This window comes from Anser cygnoides, chromosome 2 (assembly GCF_040182565.1).
Source record: "Anser cygnoides isolate HZ-2024a breed goose chromosome 2, Taihu_goose_T2T_genome, whole genome shotgun sequence".
Lineage (NCBI taxonomy): Eukaryota > Metazoa > Chordata > Aves > Anseriformes > Anatidae > Anser > Anser cygnoides.
Window position 1 is genome coordinate 52429128 of NC_089874.1, and position 20559 is coordinate 52449686.

A 20559-nucleotide genomic window follows, 5' to 3' on the forward strand; every position below is an offset into this window, starting at 1 on the left:
TTCAGACACTAGCATCTACAATGACCAGCAGAGTGAATGCAGAAAATCCTGGCTAAGCTAACTGTTTATTCAAACTAATTCCGCTTCAGAATAAAAGTAGGCAACAGCAGTTGCTTAACTGTTGCTTAATTTTTCTGCTAGAAAACATAGAAATTTATGTTTTAGTCTGAAAGAATTTTAAGTAGGTTTTGGTTTATGCATGTCCATCTGTATCTTGGACAGGAGTGTCCTAAAGCACTGTGCCTCAGTTCCTGTTCTCATCTGGGGGGAGTCCTTATTTACTTTGGTGACTATTAGCACATTAATGGAGAGCACTGTGTATCTCAGTGCTGTGTATAGATACGGGTGTTTTTCTGTCACGTAAATAAAGCAAGCTCAGCACTTTAGAAACTACACTAGCAGTGAGAGGCCTGCGCATCTTTCTTTTCTGTCCTACTAATCTGTTGCAATGACAGTGAATCCTCATTTTACATCTAATGGTAAAACTCCCACAGGAACTTGTGGGTTATGCACTTGCAAAATGGAAATAGCAACTAAAATGGACTTTGACTTTCTTCTTCAGATGTCTTTTGATTTATGCATTTTTTTCCCCATACTTCCTTTTCCTGTCCATGATGCAATACACATGATTACTTCCTTTATTTGCACAGAAGGACAGAGTGCCTCTTCATTCTGTTGCTGTGTGTCTCACATCACACTTCCCATTTTTCAGAAGGCTGAACTGTGCTGGCAGCTGCTTTGAGAAGGGTGGCTGAGAGCTCCTCTCAGCCCTGGCAGTCGGTGTCTCAAAAGCTCCCTGCCCTATAGTTTGCATAACAACACAAAGTATTGCATTGAACAGCTTGGTGAGGCTGGTGTTACTCAGCCTGTGGTCTGCCAGCCGTTACTGGTCCATGACTTACCAGGCAGGTGTCCAAAACAGCTACCAGCTTCTTGCTGTTGTTACTGCTGGCCTGGCCAAAATGTGCAAGTCAATTTGCTTGAGAGCAGATAGTTAGATTTCTGACTATTTTTAAACTACAATGCTTTTAGCAATCAGATTTGTTCACCTGTAGTTTGTGCACTTCCACGTTGCCCTTGTTCAGACTGCCATCTGCCAGACATCACTGGGATATGTGAGAGGCTGTGATTCATCTTTACCCCCCAAAAAAGATACAGTATGCTTTCATCTGGGGGGGAGGTGGTAGGAGAGAGCTGAGGACTGAAGCAGGCAGTACAAGAAAAAGTGTTCACTGAAGCCTTTGTTGTGTTTAACTTTTGTTTGTTTTGTTTTGTTGTGTGTGGATGATTTCCCCAGGACAAGACCATCTTTACTGGAGTATTTAAGCTATCTCCTCAATTTTATGAGCATCATAGCTGGGCCTTGCAGCAATTACAAGGATTATATAGCCTTCATTGAAGGGAGGCATGTGCACATGAAACTATTAGAAGTGAACTGGAAGCAGAAGGGTTATGACAGACTTCCCGATCCTTCTCCAACTGTAAGTTTTAAACTGACAAAGATTGATTGCAAAGGGCAGGAGAGTACAGCTTTGTACAGGATTCTCATAATTAAAAATGAAGAGGGAAAACCATTTTTGGATTATCTTGCCAGTAAATGTTAGTAGTGGTTGTTGTTGTTGTTTTTTTTTCCTCTGTGAAGTGGCTGCTGTTTTTATCACAGGGTCAGAGGTGAAGGGGCTGGTGTCTTCCCTTGAATTCCCCAAATGTGTTTGGCTTGCAGAATGGGTCACTGGTCAATGGGTGTCCTTTGTGCAGCAGTGGGAACATTCTGCAGGTTCTAATAACTATCAATTGCAGTTCAGCTCCAGACAGAAGAAGAAAATAGCACATCTGTCAGAAAGAAAAGTCAAATCCTGCCTGTAATGCAGAATACATTGGGAGTACAGGAATCATGACCCATCAGAAACTGTAGTGTGTCCAGGTGCTTTGCCAGAGAATTTCACTCTTTAAAATTACTTGGAGGTCATTTTTCACATACAAGGTTAAGAAGAATAAGTGAGAGAATTTCACTCTTTAAAATTACTTGGAGGTCATTTTTCACATACAAGGTTAAGAAGGATAAGTGAGAGAATTTCACTCTTTAAAATTACTTGGAGGTCATTTTTCACATACAAGGTTAAGAAGGATAAGTGAGAGAATTTCACTCTTTAAAATTACTTGGAGGTCATTTTTCACATACAAGGTTAAGAAGGATAAGTGCAACACCTTTGTTTTATTTTTCAATACTATGTAAGACCTTCTTATAAATTACCTTATTGTAAGACAGGATAACAGTGTGAGAACCAGATTCTTCTCTCTTGTCTTAAAGTGACACTGAATGCATAGCTTTGTGAGTGAGTGCAGTATGTCTTTTCTGAGGTTGAGTATCTGCTGCTATGTATCTGATTCCTGTTTGCATACAGTTGTATTTCTACTGACTTCAGTGGTGTTACTTCTGATTTACGTTAGTATTACTGAGGTCAGAATAAGGCCAATCTTGTGTTAGATGCAAGTCTGCAGAGAATATTAAAATTTGCATTGTACCCATTTAAAAATAATCGCACATTAGTTTAGTACTTTTAACTACTGACATGACTGGCAATAATTTTAGTATATAAAAAGCTAGAGAGCAGTAATAGAAGCAAGCATGGTGTTGCAGATACCCTATATCATGGAAAGGTACACGTGTGTATGCTTTTTTGTCAAGTGTTTTTTAGCAAGGCACCTGGATGGCAGCTGAACAATTGTACTGCTGCTGTACCGAATAGTGAAGCTTTTGGCTTCTAGAAGGAGCTCAGTCTTTAGTTCCAAGAGACAACAGTACATATAGGAAAGCTTTCTCCTTTCCATTTTGCTTTTGTTTGTTTCCTTTGTTTGTTTCCTTTCTCATTTTAGGACCTCCACTAACTGCTGTAGGAGTCTGGTGAAGATCATGGCCAATTTTGACTATAAATTCTCACTTGTACTCAACTATAGTTAGTTCAGTAAACTACATTAGACATAAGGTTGGACTGTGGCCTTTTCTTCATCACCCCTTCTAAATTATTGTCAACTTAGTCACTGTTAACTTTATTGGTTCTTGAATCACACTATTTTTGTATGCCACGAGCACTGGTATTTTTTGTTCCCTTAAACAAATGCTTCTAATGAATGTTTCACTGTCTTTTGTCTTTTTTAGGGAGCAGTGATGTACAAGCTGTGTATCACACTAGTATCTCTTGTTTTATTCTTGACACTTACCAAGAACTTTCCTATGGCATATATTGTTGATAATGAATTTCTGGATAAAACACCCTTCTTATCAAGACTTGGTTACTTGTATGTTGTTACACAGGCAGCAAAACCAAAGTATTACTTTGCGTGGACATTAGGTAAGTCTGGCTGCATCACTTATTTTTGTGAGTAACAAATCAGTTCATAAGTGGGGAGGGGGTTTGGGAGGGCTGAAGTAGTGAGAAGTAAATGAAATAAAATAGTCCCTAGACCTGTAGTTAATCCAGGAGATATACACGTTCCTGTAGGCAGCGTATGTATGCAAGTATGCTATGATGTACAGACCTCTCTCGTTATGAGACATCTTTAGCACATGCATCTGTATTAGAAAGCTGTGGTTCTTGTGGAGAACTAGAATTAGGCTTTGCCTCAGAGGCACTCTGTGGTCCTGTGCATGGGCTAGCCTTGAGCGACCGAGAGAGGACTGGAGAACCACAGGGCAGGTGGGCAATGAAGAAGGCTATGGGATGGACCCAAGAACCTCTGCAAGGAAAAGAGATAGAAGAGAGTTCATTAGAAAGAGAAGAAAAAAAAATTTGGCTTCAATATTGGAAGCCAGCTAGACCAATGGTCAGAATAATCTTTTTCTATTTTGCCTACTTCATTTTAGAAGTCACCATTCCTGTCTATGTGTGAGGAGTTAAATCCTTCTAGCCTAGGTTGAAAATTGAGTGACTGATTTTTTTTTTATTTTTTTTTTGTGGGTAGTACAAGACTTTGCATGTAGGGAGATCCTACAGTGATCCATACACCCAAAACTGAGAAGGGTGTCATTGGGATGGGATGGAAAGAACCAGGAAAATTTGTTGTGAGGCTGTAATTGAACTGCTGGGAGTAAATCAAGTTGGATCAAGAAAAGAACATTGAGGACTGGCATCTGTAGGATGGGAAAGGCTTTGGGATAAAGAATTGTTTGCTCAGAAAGTTTTTTTTTTGAGGGATCCAATATTAATTTGTCACTTGAAAGTTTTCCAGTGTCATAGCTAACTAAAAGACCATTATCAAAGAGATTATCTGAATTTGGATTTGTGACAGGAGTGAGCGAGCCTTAGGGGCTGCAGAAATATCTTACAGATGAGGGGTTTCAGGAAAAGCATGCATTGCATGCTGGTGGGTGAGGTCTCTGTTATTCGTGTTACAAATCTGGCCAACAAAACAGCAGATGTTTTATCCTTTTGCTGTTTAGCTCCCTGTGGCATAGCACAAGGCACTGTAAAAGTGCTTGCTGAAACTGCTGGTAAACACTTCCTGCTCTCAGAAGAGGACAGTCATGCCATTGTGCGAGAGCCGTGCTGCTGAATTCCTCCAGATCCATGGAAAGACAGAAAATTCAGCTTCTCCCTGAAGTAGCAATAGTCACGGGAGCATAGCTGCAAGCTTGACTCAGAGCTACTGATGAAAGCAATTTGGAATTGAGCACCTGCATCCAAGGGTTTGTGCAGAGCAAAAGCGATATGCCAGAGCTGTCCAAGTCAGCAGGGGAACCTCTGGTGGACTTTGTGGAGGTTGGGGTTTTGCAACTAATTTGAGGGCTGGGCAGCTGAGATGCTTTTGTGCCCAAACCATGCTGTTCTGTAGATATCCTTGTGTGAAGCAAAAGGCCAACAGGTCCGTGGTGTTGCTGTGCCCCTGGATTTCTGATTTCTTGCATTTGTCAAAGAAACACTAAGCAGTCCCTGCTACCCTTCGAGCAATGAGGAGCAAACCTAGAAGTCCTCTGCTCTGGTGTGGCAGTCTCTTTCCAGGCACAGTCCTATGGGTCTTGCAGCTAGCTGCTGCTCTCATAGCAAGGCACTGGCGGGCCATACAGTAAATTTTAGACAAGGTTCTTTTTTAAATAAAAAAATACATGGAGAGATCTGAAAAATGGGAGACTGTTCTTTCTTTCCATCAGTAAAATCTAGCTCATTTAGTAAAGTGGAAAGTAAATGGGAAGTTTCAGATTAGAGAAGGCTGCTTATTAATTTATTTATTTATTGCTATTGTTGTTGTTAATTAGGTTCTCTCTGTAGTGTTGTGCTTTGGGGTTTCTCCATGAAGTTGTGCCTAAATCTGTAGCACTTACAAAGCAAAATCAGTTTTCAGTCTCCGGAAATAAATTCTGACCTTTTTAGAGCTTGTTTTATTCCAGGCTTGCATTATGTAATCAATCTAGAAGGATAAGCTTTACCTACCTACCTGTATTTTGGCTTTCCTTTTTCTTCCCATCTCCTCAGTGGTGGCTGCATCTATAGGTAATGAGCCCCTCCTGTTTTCTTGGTACACAGAGAGCATTTCTGGCAGGGGCACATTAAAAGCATTATTTAAGACCCGGTGACCAGATGGCTCCCAAGCAAGGCTAAGAGGGGAAATAGTTGCCCACGTACCCTGAGGAAGAGCAAGAAATTCATTCAGCCTGTGGAGTTTTGCTGTGCTTCATTGCAACAGCAAGTGGGAGCACAGCATGTGAAATGCCTACTGTTACCCAGGCTTTTATTTGCACATGTAGTAGTTAAGTCTGTAATTGAAGTTGCTCAATATTTGATTTGTAGAGATGGTTGGGTACTTTAGTGAGGCGCTGAACAATGGGTTTAGGATAAAGGCTTTGTCTACCAAAGTATGAATAAAAGTCCTGATTAAAACAACCATGATGTAACTCTTCGTCAAAATGGTGATCATGTCTAGGAGACATTACAGCTTTTCTGAATTCTGGGAAGTGCTGGGACATCCAGATATCCTTTTGAGGAAAATACTAATTACATATTAATAAATGTGGCAACTCTTTTACATCTATCTCCAATGTATGATAAGAGGAGAATAATAGGAAAAAATATTCCTATTCTTTTTTTTAATTATTATTATTTCTTCTGTCAAAGGAGTAGCTCATCTTTCCTCTTCAGGAAATGATTCTTCTGTGTTGCTGTATAGTAATGCCCCCTTACTAAGAGGAAGCTTCTTTTTGAAAAAGAAGTTGCTAATTACTACAAAGATGGCTTGAATGTGTGTGCAGTGACATACAGACTTGTAAGAGAACACGGCTCTTCCAGCAGTCTGATTTGATCCATTTTGCTTTGATATCGCAGCAGATGCAGTCAACAATGCAGCTGGTTATGGATTCAGTGGAGTTGATGAGAGAGGTGCTTTCCGCTGGGACCTGTTGTCCAATTTAAATATCTGGAACATTGAGGTGAGTTAAAGGAGTGGCCACATTAGCATAATGGGCACAGAGAAATTGCCACGATAATGGGGAGATTGTTTGCTAGAAGGAAAGTAAGTCCATGCCACCAGGCTGCCTCTCTTTAATTTGAGAGGTTTTGTATTTTATCTATTGGGCAGATAAATAGCATCTGTCACACCACCTTTGTCATGCTCTGTATTCAGGTTGCATTTGTAAATAGTTTATAGAGGGCTAATAAATGATTAATCAGATGTTTAATAAATGAGCAGTCAATTACTGTGGATTGTGGCTGAGTTCAGCGGGTCAATAAATTGCTTGCAGCTATGATTCTTCACCATCTGTGGTGTATTGCATCTATCTGCTTCTTGCAGTGTTCCCCTTTCATAACCCAGCTGAAATATGTGGTGGTAGTGAAAGAGGCCATCACATCAATAGGCATTGCACAAACACATGAAAGAGTTTGGGTCTCTGCGTATGGCTGAAGTGCCTCTTGTAAATGGAAACAAGCTGGGGTGCAAGAGGTAACAGGTACAAACCGAGTAACCTGAACAGGATTGGCAGGGCCATGTAGAGCTTATGCGGTGGCTGATCTGGAGCTCCGTTCAGCAAACCACATGATTTCTCAAACCTTTGTCACACATATTTCTTGTGACTGCAGCATGCTTTTAACATCCATTAGTCTTTTATAAACTGTTTTTGTGTGTGTGTGTGTGTTTTTTTTTTTTGTATGCAAGAGATGGCCAGTATAATTATTTGTTTGCTCTGAAGAATATTCTCTGAGTGCAAGGGGGATGTAAAAATGTTTACATGTCTAAAACTGCTTTCTAAAGGCTTCTTTCCTTTAGAAATAGGAGGAACTTCCCCCTGTAATTCTGTAGTTACGCTTTTAAAAGGAAAAGCAGATGAAAACAGCAAGTTAACTGCTTTATTGCTGAATGACCTGTGATTAAGCAAGTGTGCTTCAATAGCTCTTCTCAAAAATGAAATGGCCCCTGTAATTGTTAGTTGAAAAATGTTTAAAAATGCCAAAGCTGAAAGTATGTACATTCTCACTTTCTCAACATCCTTTCTCTGTTTTCTTCACCCTAATCCTCATTATACATCTCTCCTTGAGTAGTACAGAATACACATCCCAAAAATGCTTTATACTCCTCGATAGCAATAGCATGCAAGGTACCACTCAGGGATCTTGAATAAATACCTAATTCAGTTTCAGGGCGGGAAACAATTCCTGCCTAGATGGGCTAGGGCAATTCCTGTTTGAATGAGGATAGTGAAGCGTAGGCAGTGCTCTTCAGTAAAGCCAAACATAGGAAACAGGAGCCTTTGCTCTCCTCTACCTGCTGAACTGTGGGCTCCACAGAAATTTTTTCCTTCAGATGGGCAACAGAGATCAGGGTGGAGAAATTATTTCCAGGATCATAAAACAGAAGGGTCATACCGGCCTCAGAAGTCCTGCCAGGAGGGATGATGTACTGTGGCTTTCCAAATTTCCCAGTCTTATCTGAAAGAGCATCTGAGTCAGCAGGGAAAACAAAACAAAACAAAACAAAACATCAGGCCTCCATTGATTTGGTCATGTGTGCGATGAGAAGAAGAGAGGCTACAGAGGGTACAGCTTCATGTAAGCCTTGAACTGTTCCTGTATGCACCAACAGCAATTCTGGGAGTTAAAGGATAAGTGTGATTGTGCAGTGCATTTTGAGCAGGATAGCCACTTTCATGTGTAAAACTGCTAAGGATTGGGAACTTGAGTGCTAAATGTGGCTACAGTCTAACCTGGACTGTAGGGGTTGGATGAAGACAAGCATGTGTCAGGAGTTGTGAGGACATTAAAAGGACATGGGTGGCTAAATGTGTGGGGGAGGGCTTGAAGAAAACCTTGGCAGCATGCATATTCTGGCAGCCGGTGACCACTTTCTCTCTTGGTAGAGTAACGGGAACTTAAAGGAGACCAAGAAAGAGTGACAATATTAGTTGGAAGAGAAATTATATTTTTCTTGGCTTGTCTTGGTGCAGTCATGCAGTAATGCAATTAAAATGTGGCAGTGCTGCATTGGGAATTGCTAATCGTTTTTAACTTTTTAAACAGAGGATGCAATGCCGATCATCAGGATTCTGTGTGAAAAGGCAAAAGTATCTGAATATTCCCCCTGGAAACTGTTGTTTTTATTCCTTCTGGTTGGTGTGCCCATGCCTTCAGCTGATAGCGCAAAATAATGTAGTTTCACTGAATCAGTGGAGACCAGTTATTTATTCCTACTTGATGAGAACACCCTGGGAAGTTTCTGTCGGCAAGCAAGGAGCAAGGGGGAGCGGGAACAGGGAACTGCCAGAGATGGAGTTGGCCAGGATTAGGGGAACTGATGCTGGACAGGATCGAGCAGTCCCCTCAAGCCGGGGAACTGATGCTGTGAGGAGGTACAGGTAGTTTCCCCAGGGCCCTGGAGTCCACTCCAGTTTCTCAAGCTGGATAGTGAACTGAAAGTTAGTTCTAAATTTAGTCCTGAATTTATTTTTGTCCGTGTTTTTGCAATTTTCCTCCTTCCTTCTCCAAATAATAATGCACATCTTTTAGTTTTTATAACACTTTGTTTTAATAGCATTCTAGGGAATTCCAGACTGTGTAGTGGGTGGCAAGATTTCTCTTCCAGAAATGAAGCTGTTTATGAGCTGTGGGAAGGCCAAACGTTTAGAACAAGAAAGCTCTTCAGATTTCCCATAATTTGAAAAATAACCAAACATTGTGTTTAATTTTACAAGACAAAGCAAGTGCTGAGCGCTGGCAGTGAGCAATCAACCTAGTTAATGTCCCTCCCAAAATATATTAGTGTAATGATGGACTGTGGCACAATCTTCACAATAGTTAGCTACTAGAATAAATATTTCCCGTGTATTATCACTTCTCTAACTTAAAATACAAGTATTATTTTAAATGTTTCAGTGCTAATGTTTCATGTGAACTTCTTTCTTAGACTGCGACAAGTTTTAAAATGTACATTGAAAACTGGAACATTCAGACAGCTGCCTGGTTAAAACGGTAAGTGGGATGAAACAGCAATTTGCTTGTGAGACCCAAAAACTTTAGATGGCCTGAAAAAATGATGATGGTGAGTCTTATCAATGTATAGTGTTTTGTTCTTTGTTCCCTCTCTTTAACGGCTGGTGGAACACAGTGGGTTTTGATGCTATGAAGTTATGTTGTTGCAAGTGCTAAAATGTCCACATTTTATATATGAGCAGCAAAGCCAGAAATGAACTGTTCAGATATTCCAAAATGAAAAGTAATAGCATTTTGATGGCATTTTTTAGGCTGGTGTCTGCCTCCACTGTTTTTGCTGTAATGTTTCATGGCGCTATATTATGTTTCCCATGCATATTATGACTGGAGGCAAGCCTCATTGTGTCACTGGGATCCATTTCAGTTAGAACTGGGGAGAAGTCCGAATCTTCGGAGCCTTGGTGTAATCCAGTTTGGTGTTACCACAAGAAGCTTTCCACTGAGTCCTTGTTTAGGATATGGAGAAGAGACTTATTATAGCACTGAGATGATCCAATTTTAATCTCTGTCTGATAAGGCTTATGTAAATATTAGCTTAAGTCCATTTTTTTTTGATGAACTGTCTCCTGTTACTTGTTACACTTTTTGGCACGATTAAAGCTCAGTGTACAGTCAGTTAACGCAGTGTCTGAAGTGTAGGCCCAAATATATCATGGTTATTGTGACTATTTTTGTTGTTAAATGTTATCTTACCATTTCCTATTTTTCATAATTCAAATGATGTTCCTGGTAAGAAATACATTATCTTTACTATTTTCTTTGGAACACAGCATCTCTGTTTAAACTCAGGTAGCCAAATAGACCTGATAATATATTCTTGAACTGATATCATTCATTTCCATCTTTGGAGTAAGATTTTGGGCTGCAAAAATTAGCAGGAATCCCCTGCTTTGCAATAGCTAAAGGCACTCCCTGTTGTTCCCAGCATCTCTCAGATAACAGTGCCTAAAAATACTTCTGTTCACCCACGAGGGGTGTGGTGGTGTCTGTTTGTCCTTCTACTTGCTCTTGATTTACCGTCAGGGTTTTGAAGAGTAATGTGCAATTCCAGATTAGAAGTATAAACTTGAATGGGAAGTCTTCCATGCTCTCTGCTATTCTATTTATTTGATTGCTGAGAGCAGTGGGAGTATTTGTACAGGCACTCTTTGGATACGCAGTGCATAAAAGCTTGCTAACTCTTTCCATCTAACCTTCCATTTTATCAAAGGGAGAACACCTTATGCCCTGGACTGTAACCGAGGCAAGATGAGACCTGTAAGAAAACAGAATAAGATGTTAAAAACTGAGAGGGATTTGCAGTTTCCATTGTTCTGCTGTATTCAGTCTCTTGTTTTGTTTTCCTCTTCACAGTGTTTGCTATGACAGAGCTCCTTGGTACCCTACAGCCTTAACATTTATCCTGTCAGCCCTGTGGCATGGTATCTATCCTGGATATTATTTTACATTTCTCACTGGAATCCTTATCACACTCGCAGCCAGAGCAGTATGTACCTTTCATTGTTCTCTTCCAAGGCCCTTTCTAGATGTTATCCAGCTATCAGCTGCAGGGACCACCCTGGCACAGTCAAGCAGGTTGTCCCTGCTGCGAGCTCTTTCATGCCTCTGTGGGATTGATGTTCACTGAAATTTTGTTCTGCATTAATGCTAATTACAAAGAACCCCCAACAGTTAAAGCCAGCACTACTTCTCTGCGTGCTGCAATACTGCCCCTGGCTGTCAGAGAAAACATTGCTTTTGAGTGTATAGTTAGGTGGGAGTTTGGTAGTACTACTGGGTGTGTCTGTGCAATCAAATTAGCATGGTGTTCAAGGTTAAGCTTGAGACCAGACTTCTGCTAGTTCATGTTGCATGGATGCTGACTTGTAATTAGCTTTGGGTCCGCTCTTCTACAACTGTTATAGGCTGAGCGTTAGCCCAAGCTGGAGTGCTGTCATGTGGATGCAACTGTTGGGGTGAACTGGGGTCTGTGTCTATGGGCCTGGTCTTGGGTAGAGCCACCAAAGGCAGAACAGCTTTCATGTCTCACTGAAGCTGCATTTATCACTGGTGCAATTTATCCTTCAGGCTGAACCAGCCAGTTGGACAGGGCTGGGAAGCCCCTCTGTTCTCTTTCAGCGTTTGAATGTGGATTAATAACCAGGTCTATTTGAAAGGTGAATTAAGCTAATGGTCAGTATTAGCCCCTATGGCTATAGCAAGTTGCTGAGCATACTGTTTTAACATGTGCTTTGCCTCTCATTTATGAGGATCCATTTCACAGATGTGAAGTTAAACTCAAATCTGTAGAGAACTGAGCAGGTATAAACACATACTTGTTCATATAAAGTAACTTTGTTTCACAGTTGAAAAACAGTAATAAAAAAAAAATGGGAGGGAGGAAGATCAGATCGTAACAACTTCCCTCCTCGAGGATATTGTCCAAGATTCCTGCATGAGAATCTGCTCTGCTGATTATGGCAGAGGAAATTGGGACACTTCTCTGTTTACCACTGATTAACTGTGGGATCTTAGATATGACAGTTAATGCACTTCTGCCTGCCTTCCTACTCTCAGTGCTTTCAAAAGGGTATGTAAACTTTTTGGTGATAACGCTGATAATAACTGCAATACATATGCTGCAGTACGCTTGCGTGACTTTGCCTAAGAAATGAATTTATGTAATTTTCTGTTTACTTTTCCTTGACACGCAGATAAGAAGCAATTGCAGACATTACTTCCTCTCATCGGTGCCTCTCAAGATAGCCTATGACGTTGCTACCTGGGTTGTCACTCAACTAGCAGTTTGCTATACAGTTGCACCCTTTGTGATGCTGGCTGTTGAGCCCACAGTTAAGTTTTACAAGTAAGTTCTCTCCTCCTGACTATGGCACCTCAGACCAGCGTGGCTTTGTTAAATAATGCAAGCCACGCTGAAAGGCAATTGGCATTTCGTCAGATCTGAAAGGAATTCAAACAGGATATTTGATAACGTAAGGAGCGATTTCTGTACTCCTGTAACTTAATTAGCTAGTAGTGCCAAGGTAGAGCCCTTCTCTCTTGCTTCTCAGTCTTTTTGTGTTGTTATTTAATCTGACTTTTCACATACTCAACTTCCTTTTTCAAAGCAGTCAAGTCTCAGCCTTTAGCAGTGGTCAAGGCTGGAGAGGTTAAGAACAATGTGACTTGACAGTAGGAAGGACTCGATGAGACAAGAACAGATTTCCAGCTGCTGACTGCACAGAGCAGGAGAGGTGACTGATCAGCAGGAGATAGGAGGGTACCTGACAGATTATTACTTCTTGAAATCATTATGTTTTTCTTTTTGTGTGTGAATACTTCTGTAGGTCCCTCAAAAATAAGTGCAAATAAGCACTGGGTTTGCAGAGTATATTGAATATACTCTAGTAAACATAACTTGAAATAGAGAAATTCAGAAATAATTTAAAAAGGGAGACTGTTCTATATGGCTTTACTTTTCTTTGATTCTACAGTGAACTGTCAGAATAACAGGTTTTGGTTAAGAAGAAAGATGATTCATTCCTCTAAAATAAAAGCATTAATCTGATAGTCAAGACAGCTGCTGTCAGTAAGTCTGTTTGAAAGGTTTTTAATTTTGACCTTTTCTTTCCTTTTTCTTAAAACATTGTACTTCAACACGGAAAACTTACCATATAGAAATGACTCCAAATCTTTCCTAGTTCTAGTAAAATGCTTTCCCAGTTTCCACATTAATATCTATTTTTTCTTCTTTCAAGGCAAAAGTAGTAAAGAGCAATCAGAACAAAAAGGGAGAGAAAAGACTAAAACACTAAACTCATTTATAAATTTGCCACGTGTGTAAATTTGTTCCCTTTGTGCTACAAGAGGCCATTCCATGTAGTAAATATAAATGTGAGATTACATTGCTAACTTTAAAACAAAAGAAACAAATATGTGTAAAGAACTTGGTATTACTATGGCAGTGTCTAAGAAGGGAGAAATGTTACTTTTACCCAAATTTTGAGCAGAGAAAATGATTTTCTACCCTTGCCCAAAACTGGATCATCACCTTAGTATTTTTTTGCCCTAGTGAATTTGAACTTAATTAACACCTAAATGTAGAGAATGTTAAGCAAGGAAATTGTAGGCCTCTGGACCAGGGCGTGAACTTTCGGAGCACCACACACCTAACAGCAGTAGTAAGCACCTTGCAAAGAAATTAAGAGCTATGGTAAAAAGCATAAATGAGACCATACAAAAGCGCATTTCCATGGTTAAGAGCTGGACCTTACTGCTCCCAAACTGGGAGCACCAAGTTGCCTTATGTGGCTAGTTTAAGTGTTTTTGGTTTCTGTTCAATCCTGTGTATACCAAATTATTTGAAATAAAAATATTTTATATCTAATATGATATCAAATTAAAGTGTCCCTTAGTAGTAGCCTTCAAAAACAAGATCCTTCTGTAGTTGCCATTATCTAACCTTCCTCAGATAAGAGGTGAACTTTTGGTTTATTTCAGATTTCAGCATTTGAAATGATTTTTTTCTTTTCCATTCAGCTGCTTATTATTTTTTAACTGATACAATTTTATGTCCTAAGCTTGAAGAATTTTTCTTCAGAATGCAGCCTTGTGTACTCTAACGTTAAAAGAGAGATGAACTGTATTAAGTCTAGAGTTAAATTACGTGAGTTTATCCGAGCTGTCAGACTTTGGATTCTAGTGTTTGCTGATTGATTCCTTGCCTCATTAACATCCATGGCAACATTTTCATTGACGCATAGGCTGCGTGAGAATCAAGGGTTTATTTTGGTCCTTACTAGGTCATGTTCATACTTTCTGCATTCATCCCTTAGCACTAAATTCTGCATGGGCTTATTGAGGCTGTACAATTCATCTTACTACCAATAAAAATGTAATATTCTCTTTCTGCTTTTTCCCAGGTCCATGTATTTTCACATGCACATTCTAAGCATCCTGGTGTTGCTCGTGTTACCAATCAGACCTCAAGCCCGGTCCATAAGAAAGCCTCAGAATGAGGCCATACAGAACTCTGTTAAAAGCAAAGACAAATGATATCTCCAAAATTGCCGACACCGGGAAACAAACTGTCATATTGGAAACAAAGAAGAAAAAAGGGAGCAATGGGAGTAGAAGTACAAGACAAGTGGCATTTCTATCGGTTATCTTAAAATCTTATTGGATAGGGCAGTTAAGAGCCTGAAAGACTGCATTTCAAACGACTCCAGTTAACAGAGATTTACAAGCTATGTTTACAGGCTCATGGGGCATTTTGATTTTTTTAATAAATATTTTTATGAAGTGTTTTTATATATTTAAACTTTTTCACACGGAGAGGCATTTTTGCCCTTTTACAGAAATATACAATTATTAATCAAAGAATCTGGTGATTAAAGGGACAGGAAGCAGCTAGCAAAGAGCTAGATCAGCTGCTTGATAGTTTGGTGCTGTGGGTGGCTGGCAGGAGGGTTTTTTGTATCTTGGCTGAGGAGAGAGATGTTATGAGTAGAAAGCCATAGAAAAGAGGTTGCTCAACATGCTGGTGCTGCCTTCTGCCTGCTTTCTGCGCAGGGTTTTCCCCAGCAAACCCCAGAGCAGGGACTGCAGCCTGAGCTTGGCAGCAAAGGTATTTCACATTCCTCGGAGTCGCATCTGCTGGTATGAGGGCAAGACAAGTCCCTTGGGAATAGGTGTCTGGGAACACTGTCAACTGCCTTGGCCAAAAGCTAAAGCCAAGTAAAAGCAAAACAAAAGGGGGGAAGAAAAAACTAGTAAAAGAAGGGATGTGCACCCTGTGGTCTGTAGAGTTGTGCTTCTTTAGTGACACAGTGCTCATTGCTACATCAGCCTTACTTTGCAGTTTTAGAGTGATGCAGCACTTCCATCTCAGTATGAAAATGACTGAGAAGCAATGCAGATCTAGAGTGTTAAAGATCATTGTTATGAGTTAAATCTGAAAAAGGTTTGTAATGGATCAGACTTTTTGTTACTCCAAAGCATCCTGTCTTGTGAAGGGGTTACTTTCCAGCAGGGTAACACTAAAATGAAACCTGAACAGTAATTATCAGTCATAATAAATAATTCTGTACAAAATAAAGATTGTGATGGGCTATGAACACATGAGTCAGAAATGAGTCCTTGTGCAATCTTGACAAGTGATTTAGCCTTTCAGTGCAAGTTTCTCTGCTTGTAAAGTCCCTAGCTTACAGGGATGTTGTGAGGTTTAATTTCTAAGGACTTGTAGTGCTTTGAGATAACTTGCTGGAAAGTGCTGTGTCATTAAAAAAAAATTGTTTGTTTTAATCCACTTACCCCAGGAAAACAGACTGACGGGACACATCAACACAACTAAATAATTAAAAACAAAAAAACCTCACCCTTCTCCAGGAATGTTTTTCTCAGGATTTTGTAGCAGCAATTCTCTTGTTAAAGTATTGGTATTGTTTGATTCTGTAATTGGTGTGTGATTGAGCAAAGAATCTGCTGTTTACTGCACTATGATTTTCATGTCAGATTAAAATTTTGCAGAATCCTAATGTTTTGGGAGGAAACAAATCAGCTAAACTAAAACAAGTTTTAAAAATGTTTGATTTTATTTTCTGTGGTGGGAAGATTTTGTCCTGTGACCACCTCATGATTTAGAGTATTGCTCATGGAAGAGTTTATTTGGTAATTTATTTTGAAGGCAAGATGGGATTAAAAGATTGATCTGAATAAACAAACTGCTCTGCGTCACTGCCTGGCATTACTAATGAATGTCAAATGTGAAAATGGGTGAATGAATCTGCACCTCACAGAAAGGGAGCTGTTTAGGTCTGTTAGATTTTACGGGATAGATGTGCTTTAGATTGTGCTCCTGTTGAAACAAAGACAAGAAAACACCCATGTATGTCTGTGGAAGAAGGACCTGTCCCTAACTTGGCCTGTCTTTATTTGTCCCTGTGTGTTTTTTTCCTCCTTGATGTACCTGAGTTGCATCTTAGGCACCTAACAATTCATTCGGAGAGCGGCTGTGAGAGCTGTGTTGCCCGCTGGAGCTGTTCCCATCCCACTGGGCTAGATCAAACCTTGGCTGCTCCTTGGGTGAGAAAGGAGATTAAAAACATTAGCAAAACTCCCTCGGATGCTGGCATATTCATATACTCCAGTCTTCAGCAAGTCTGCAGAAGGCAAACGTTTCCATCACGTCAGCTTTTCAGCACCTGCATTGGAAAATAAATGCACCTTAAGGGGTTGCTGGTTTGTATCCGGTGCTCTGTGCCCTGTGATCTGTATGTACGGTGCTCGTGCCCTGGCCTGCAATCTCTCCTGAACTGAGTGCGTAGGGGAGGCCAGGCATTGCCAGTGGAGCATCTTCTGCAGGGTTTCATGAGAGATGAAGTTGCTAACTCGAATGCCATCTACTTCCGCTGCAGGTTTCAGCCTCTACAGTGTGATGAAGTCAGGGTTAGGGAGCAAACTCTTATTCTCCCGTAAGTTTGTGTTCTCAGTCTGCAACTGCCTGAAAACAGGAGCCCTGGGCTTCAAGGAGAACTGTTAGTGTGGGTTTTATGCGATATGCTAAATGAATTAAAATTGAGTCTTTTTTTTTTTTTTTTGAAACATTACGTCTCAAGGAAACTTGCTAGTTGGGCTAATCTTAAAGCTGAAAGAAAAGAAATCTAAAATCTTTGCTGTACTTTGTTACTGTAGATTAGGCAGCTTACGTAGACAAGTCCGTCTTGCAATAGTAATACTGGATTTAAATTACTATGAAATATTCATTTGAAAAAAAAAAGCCTACTAGCTTTGGAACTGTCTTTCTAAATCCATTGCACTGAATCTCCCTGTCCTTGTCATCTCTCAGGGGGAGAAACTCCTGCCTTATAGAAAGACTGTGAACAGACACTACTAGTTAGAGGCGACTCCTCCTTTGCTAACAGTAACTTACTCTAAGAGCCAAAGTAGAAATTCAGGTTATGGATGCGTGTTGTTGGGATCTCACATACCGGACTGGCATTACTGGTCTCTTCTTGGAATACTATGACTTGAAGGTGTGCTTCAGCAACTGAACAACAAGATTGTGATTACCAATATGATGTTAGTTTCTAATCACTCTCTGGGCTTCTGGTGCTGCAAAAAGCTGGGGAGCTCTGATCACAGAGAGACAAAAACAATCCTGATGTTTTATAAAAGAGAAATATGGGACCATCAGACAGAACTGAAAAATGCAGATTGTACTACATTTCTTTTAACAAAGTTTCTATTTTAGATACAGGAATATAAAAATTAGACAACCTCCACACTCTTTGGACTGAAGACGAATTCTAGCTGTTATTTTTCAACCTATTTGGCAGCATTAAAATCAAACTAGAAATTGAGGTCCACTTGGGAGAGAGGCCTGAATGAAGAGTAAAACTTTTCAGCTTAGCTCTGGGGCTGGTATTTAAAGAAGCAAAAACTCAGCAATTTCCTTGGTGGGCTGGAAGCACAAAGCACTTTCCGTTACTGTCCTGTAAGCTGTCCCCCTCCCTGAGTACATTCCTGCATGTCCCCTTGGAGCATGCCAAGCAAAGGAGGCAGTACAAATGTGGGATACGAGGTAGGCAGATATTTTTCCTCCCTTTCTGGCTGCTCTGCATGCATACGTAGCACATAGTTGGGATTTTTGCATTGCTTAAAATGAGGTAGGTGGGTATGAAGGCCACGGATTTTTACCCCATTGGTAGGGATATTGGTAGGATCTGTGAACCTGCACTTACCTCTCTGTATATGCAAAAGCAGGCTTAGCAAACTAGATCTAGATCTAGTCTTTCGCACATCACCAGCCTGCTGCTCCCTTTCTTCTTAGAGACGACAGTGATGATGTGCATGAAGCATCTGCATTTGCTCCTGGGTTGAAGCCGCAGCCTGCCGACAGAGTGCTGGTGTGACACGGAGTGGAAATGCATTTGCTCGGTTACATTTACAGCTAGTGCCCTCTGTGGGTGAGCAGGCTTTAAGTGCAAATTCAAGCGTGCCGGCTGGGTGGTTTTGCAGCAGTACAGCCAGGCTAGCTGCAGGGAGCTGCTGATTTTCAGCTGTGCCATAACAAATGGGCTCTGCTTTGGACCCAGAAAGAAAAGATCTAGTTAGAGGGGAAGAAAAAAAAAAGAAAAAAAAAAACTGCAGCAGGAAATGCTGTATTGGGAGCAAAGATGCTTAAAAACTTGGGTTACTCTCTTTCACCTGACTTAATTGTTGCCTGTGGAAGGGAACCACAGGATGGGGGAAAACCAGTGCTGAGAAGTGCCCCAAGGCTGCCCTGAAGACTTCATTTACTATTCTGAAAGTAAAACCCAAGGCTTGCCTGGAGGCTTTTCTGCTGTAGCATGGTTCACTGCACATCTGGATTAGGAGCGCTGCAGCTTGCCTGGGAGTGCCTGGCATGAATGGTGGCAGCGGGTCTGGGAGCATTTTTGAATCATTGTTGGATGCAGCACGAGACCATCGTGCCCTGCAGTAATGGCAAAAGGGCTTGGGGCACACTGAGGCTAAACCAGTCACCGTGGGACAGGGTGAAGGGAAACACGGCCAGCACCCCGACACGCTGAGCATCCCTTGTCTTGTCCAGTGGTGGAAGCTGGTGCTCCTCTTCTTCAGGAATGTTTTAAGTTAGTGACGTTGTCACTGCTTTGACACGTGGATTTCTCTTTGTTCATAATGGTGCCTATTTATTCTTGCCTTGGTGGCTTCAGTATTAGTGTGCTTTGTTTGCTTTCATTTTTTGTTTTTGTTTCGGAAAGACATCTGGTTTATATTTGATCAGGGAGCTAGACAATTTAAGGCAAACTCAAAAGATCTGGTGAATAACTTGAATACTTTTAAGTGTACTAATTGGTTTACCTTTCTGTGGCTCTGAAGCGGTCTGTTTTCATTCTTTTACTCTTAAATGACACCTCCCAATGCACAGCAGGTGGCACAGTTTTTGCTTAGAGATGATATTTTTATAGACTGGGTCACAGAAACACTAAGCTCTCTTCTTGGGGCTGAGTGCACACTGGCACAAGGAAGCGGACACAAGGCGAGGAGATGCATCCACCGTGAATCTGGAGCACCTGTGTCTCTCTGCTCCCGCCACGTGCACCTCTGTACCTTGGGATTGGCAGGAGCTGAGTCACCTCGATGGTTCCCCCCTGCCCTCCCAAGGTTTCGGTCAATCCCACTGCTCCAAGACTCTACCTCTACCTGCTCTTTCTTCGGAAAGTGACCCCCATGAGTTTATTTAAATGCAGCAAGTAGCTCACAGCTACCCACATCCTTGCTGTGCAGTGCCAAGCCCCTTGGGTGTGTGGAATGAGGGACAATCCTCAGTAAGGACAATGGGGAGCAGAAAGGCAGATGGCTTTGGGCAGCAGACAGCAGAAATAACAGTGGAGGTGGGAACTAGATGCGCAGAGAGGTTGTGACAAGGGACAGCGAGCAGGGAGCTTCTCCCCTGACACGTTTTTTTCACGATGATGTGAAGCCACGATGGGAAAGGGAGTGCCCTGCTCCCCTCTCCCCGTCCTGCCTGGGGTTAGGTGGGCACGGAGGATGGTGCTGGGAACTGCCTGCAGGAGAGCGAGTGGCATTATCTGAGGCTTTCCCAGCTGCCTTGTGTGGAGCGGTTTTGTTTGCAGACAGCCACATGGTCCCGGTGGCGTGCTATTGGCCTGCTTCAATTAGACGTCTTGACTGATGGCCAGTTTAATGAGCCTGTGTACAGAGGGTCATTCAACATGGCAATTATACCTATAAATCTATTTGCAGCAGGGCTCAAATAACCTTTTGCGCACAGTTCTTCATAAAATGACTGTCTGATTAATTAACATTAATTTATCCACTGTATGGAACCAGATGCAGTCTGTATGAAAGCCTCTGCTCTGATGTACAGGCACTGTGTGAACTGGGAGGATTTGGGGATGGGAATGGCTCTGATGTTGTTTCAAGCCTCTCTTTTAGAATTTTTTTCTTCTCTTTCTTCCTCTCTCTCTCTCTTTGGTCCCAGTTGATTAACATTCCAGGGCAGCATCATATAACAGGGGGCAAAATTCAATTAATTGAATATGAAATATTTATAACCCTACTCTATGTGTCTATCAGAGAA

At 41.2% G+C, this 20559-nt stretch overlaps 1 protein-coding gene across 2 annotated transcripts in view; it reads left to right on the top strand.

The window, feature by feature from the left end:
* The window catches only part of MBOAT1 (membrane bound O-acyltransferase domain containing 1), a 56575-nt gene extending 40390 nt beyond the window's left edge, over window positions 1–16185 (top strand). For both annotated transcript variants that reach the window (XM_048057971.2, XM_066992071.1), the window contains exons 7-13: window positions 1298–1481; window positions 3161–3353; window positions 6318–6421; window positions 9388–9452; window positions 10827–10959; window positions 12167–12318; window positions 14375–16185. In XM_048057971.2, the coding sequence (XP_047913928.1) occupies window positions 1298–1481; window positions 3161–3353; window positions 6318–6421; window positions 9388–9452; window positions 10827–10959; window positions 12167–12318; window positions 14375–14507 (964 nt within the window). In that variant the 3' untranslated portion in view covers window positions 14508–16185. The remainder of the gene's footprint in view (window positions 1–1297; window positions 1482–3160; window positions 3354–6317; window positions 6422–9387; window positions 9453–10826; window positions 10960–12166; window positions 12319–14374) is intronic.
* The last annotated feature ends 4374 nt before the right edge of the window (window positions 16186–20559 follow it).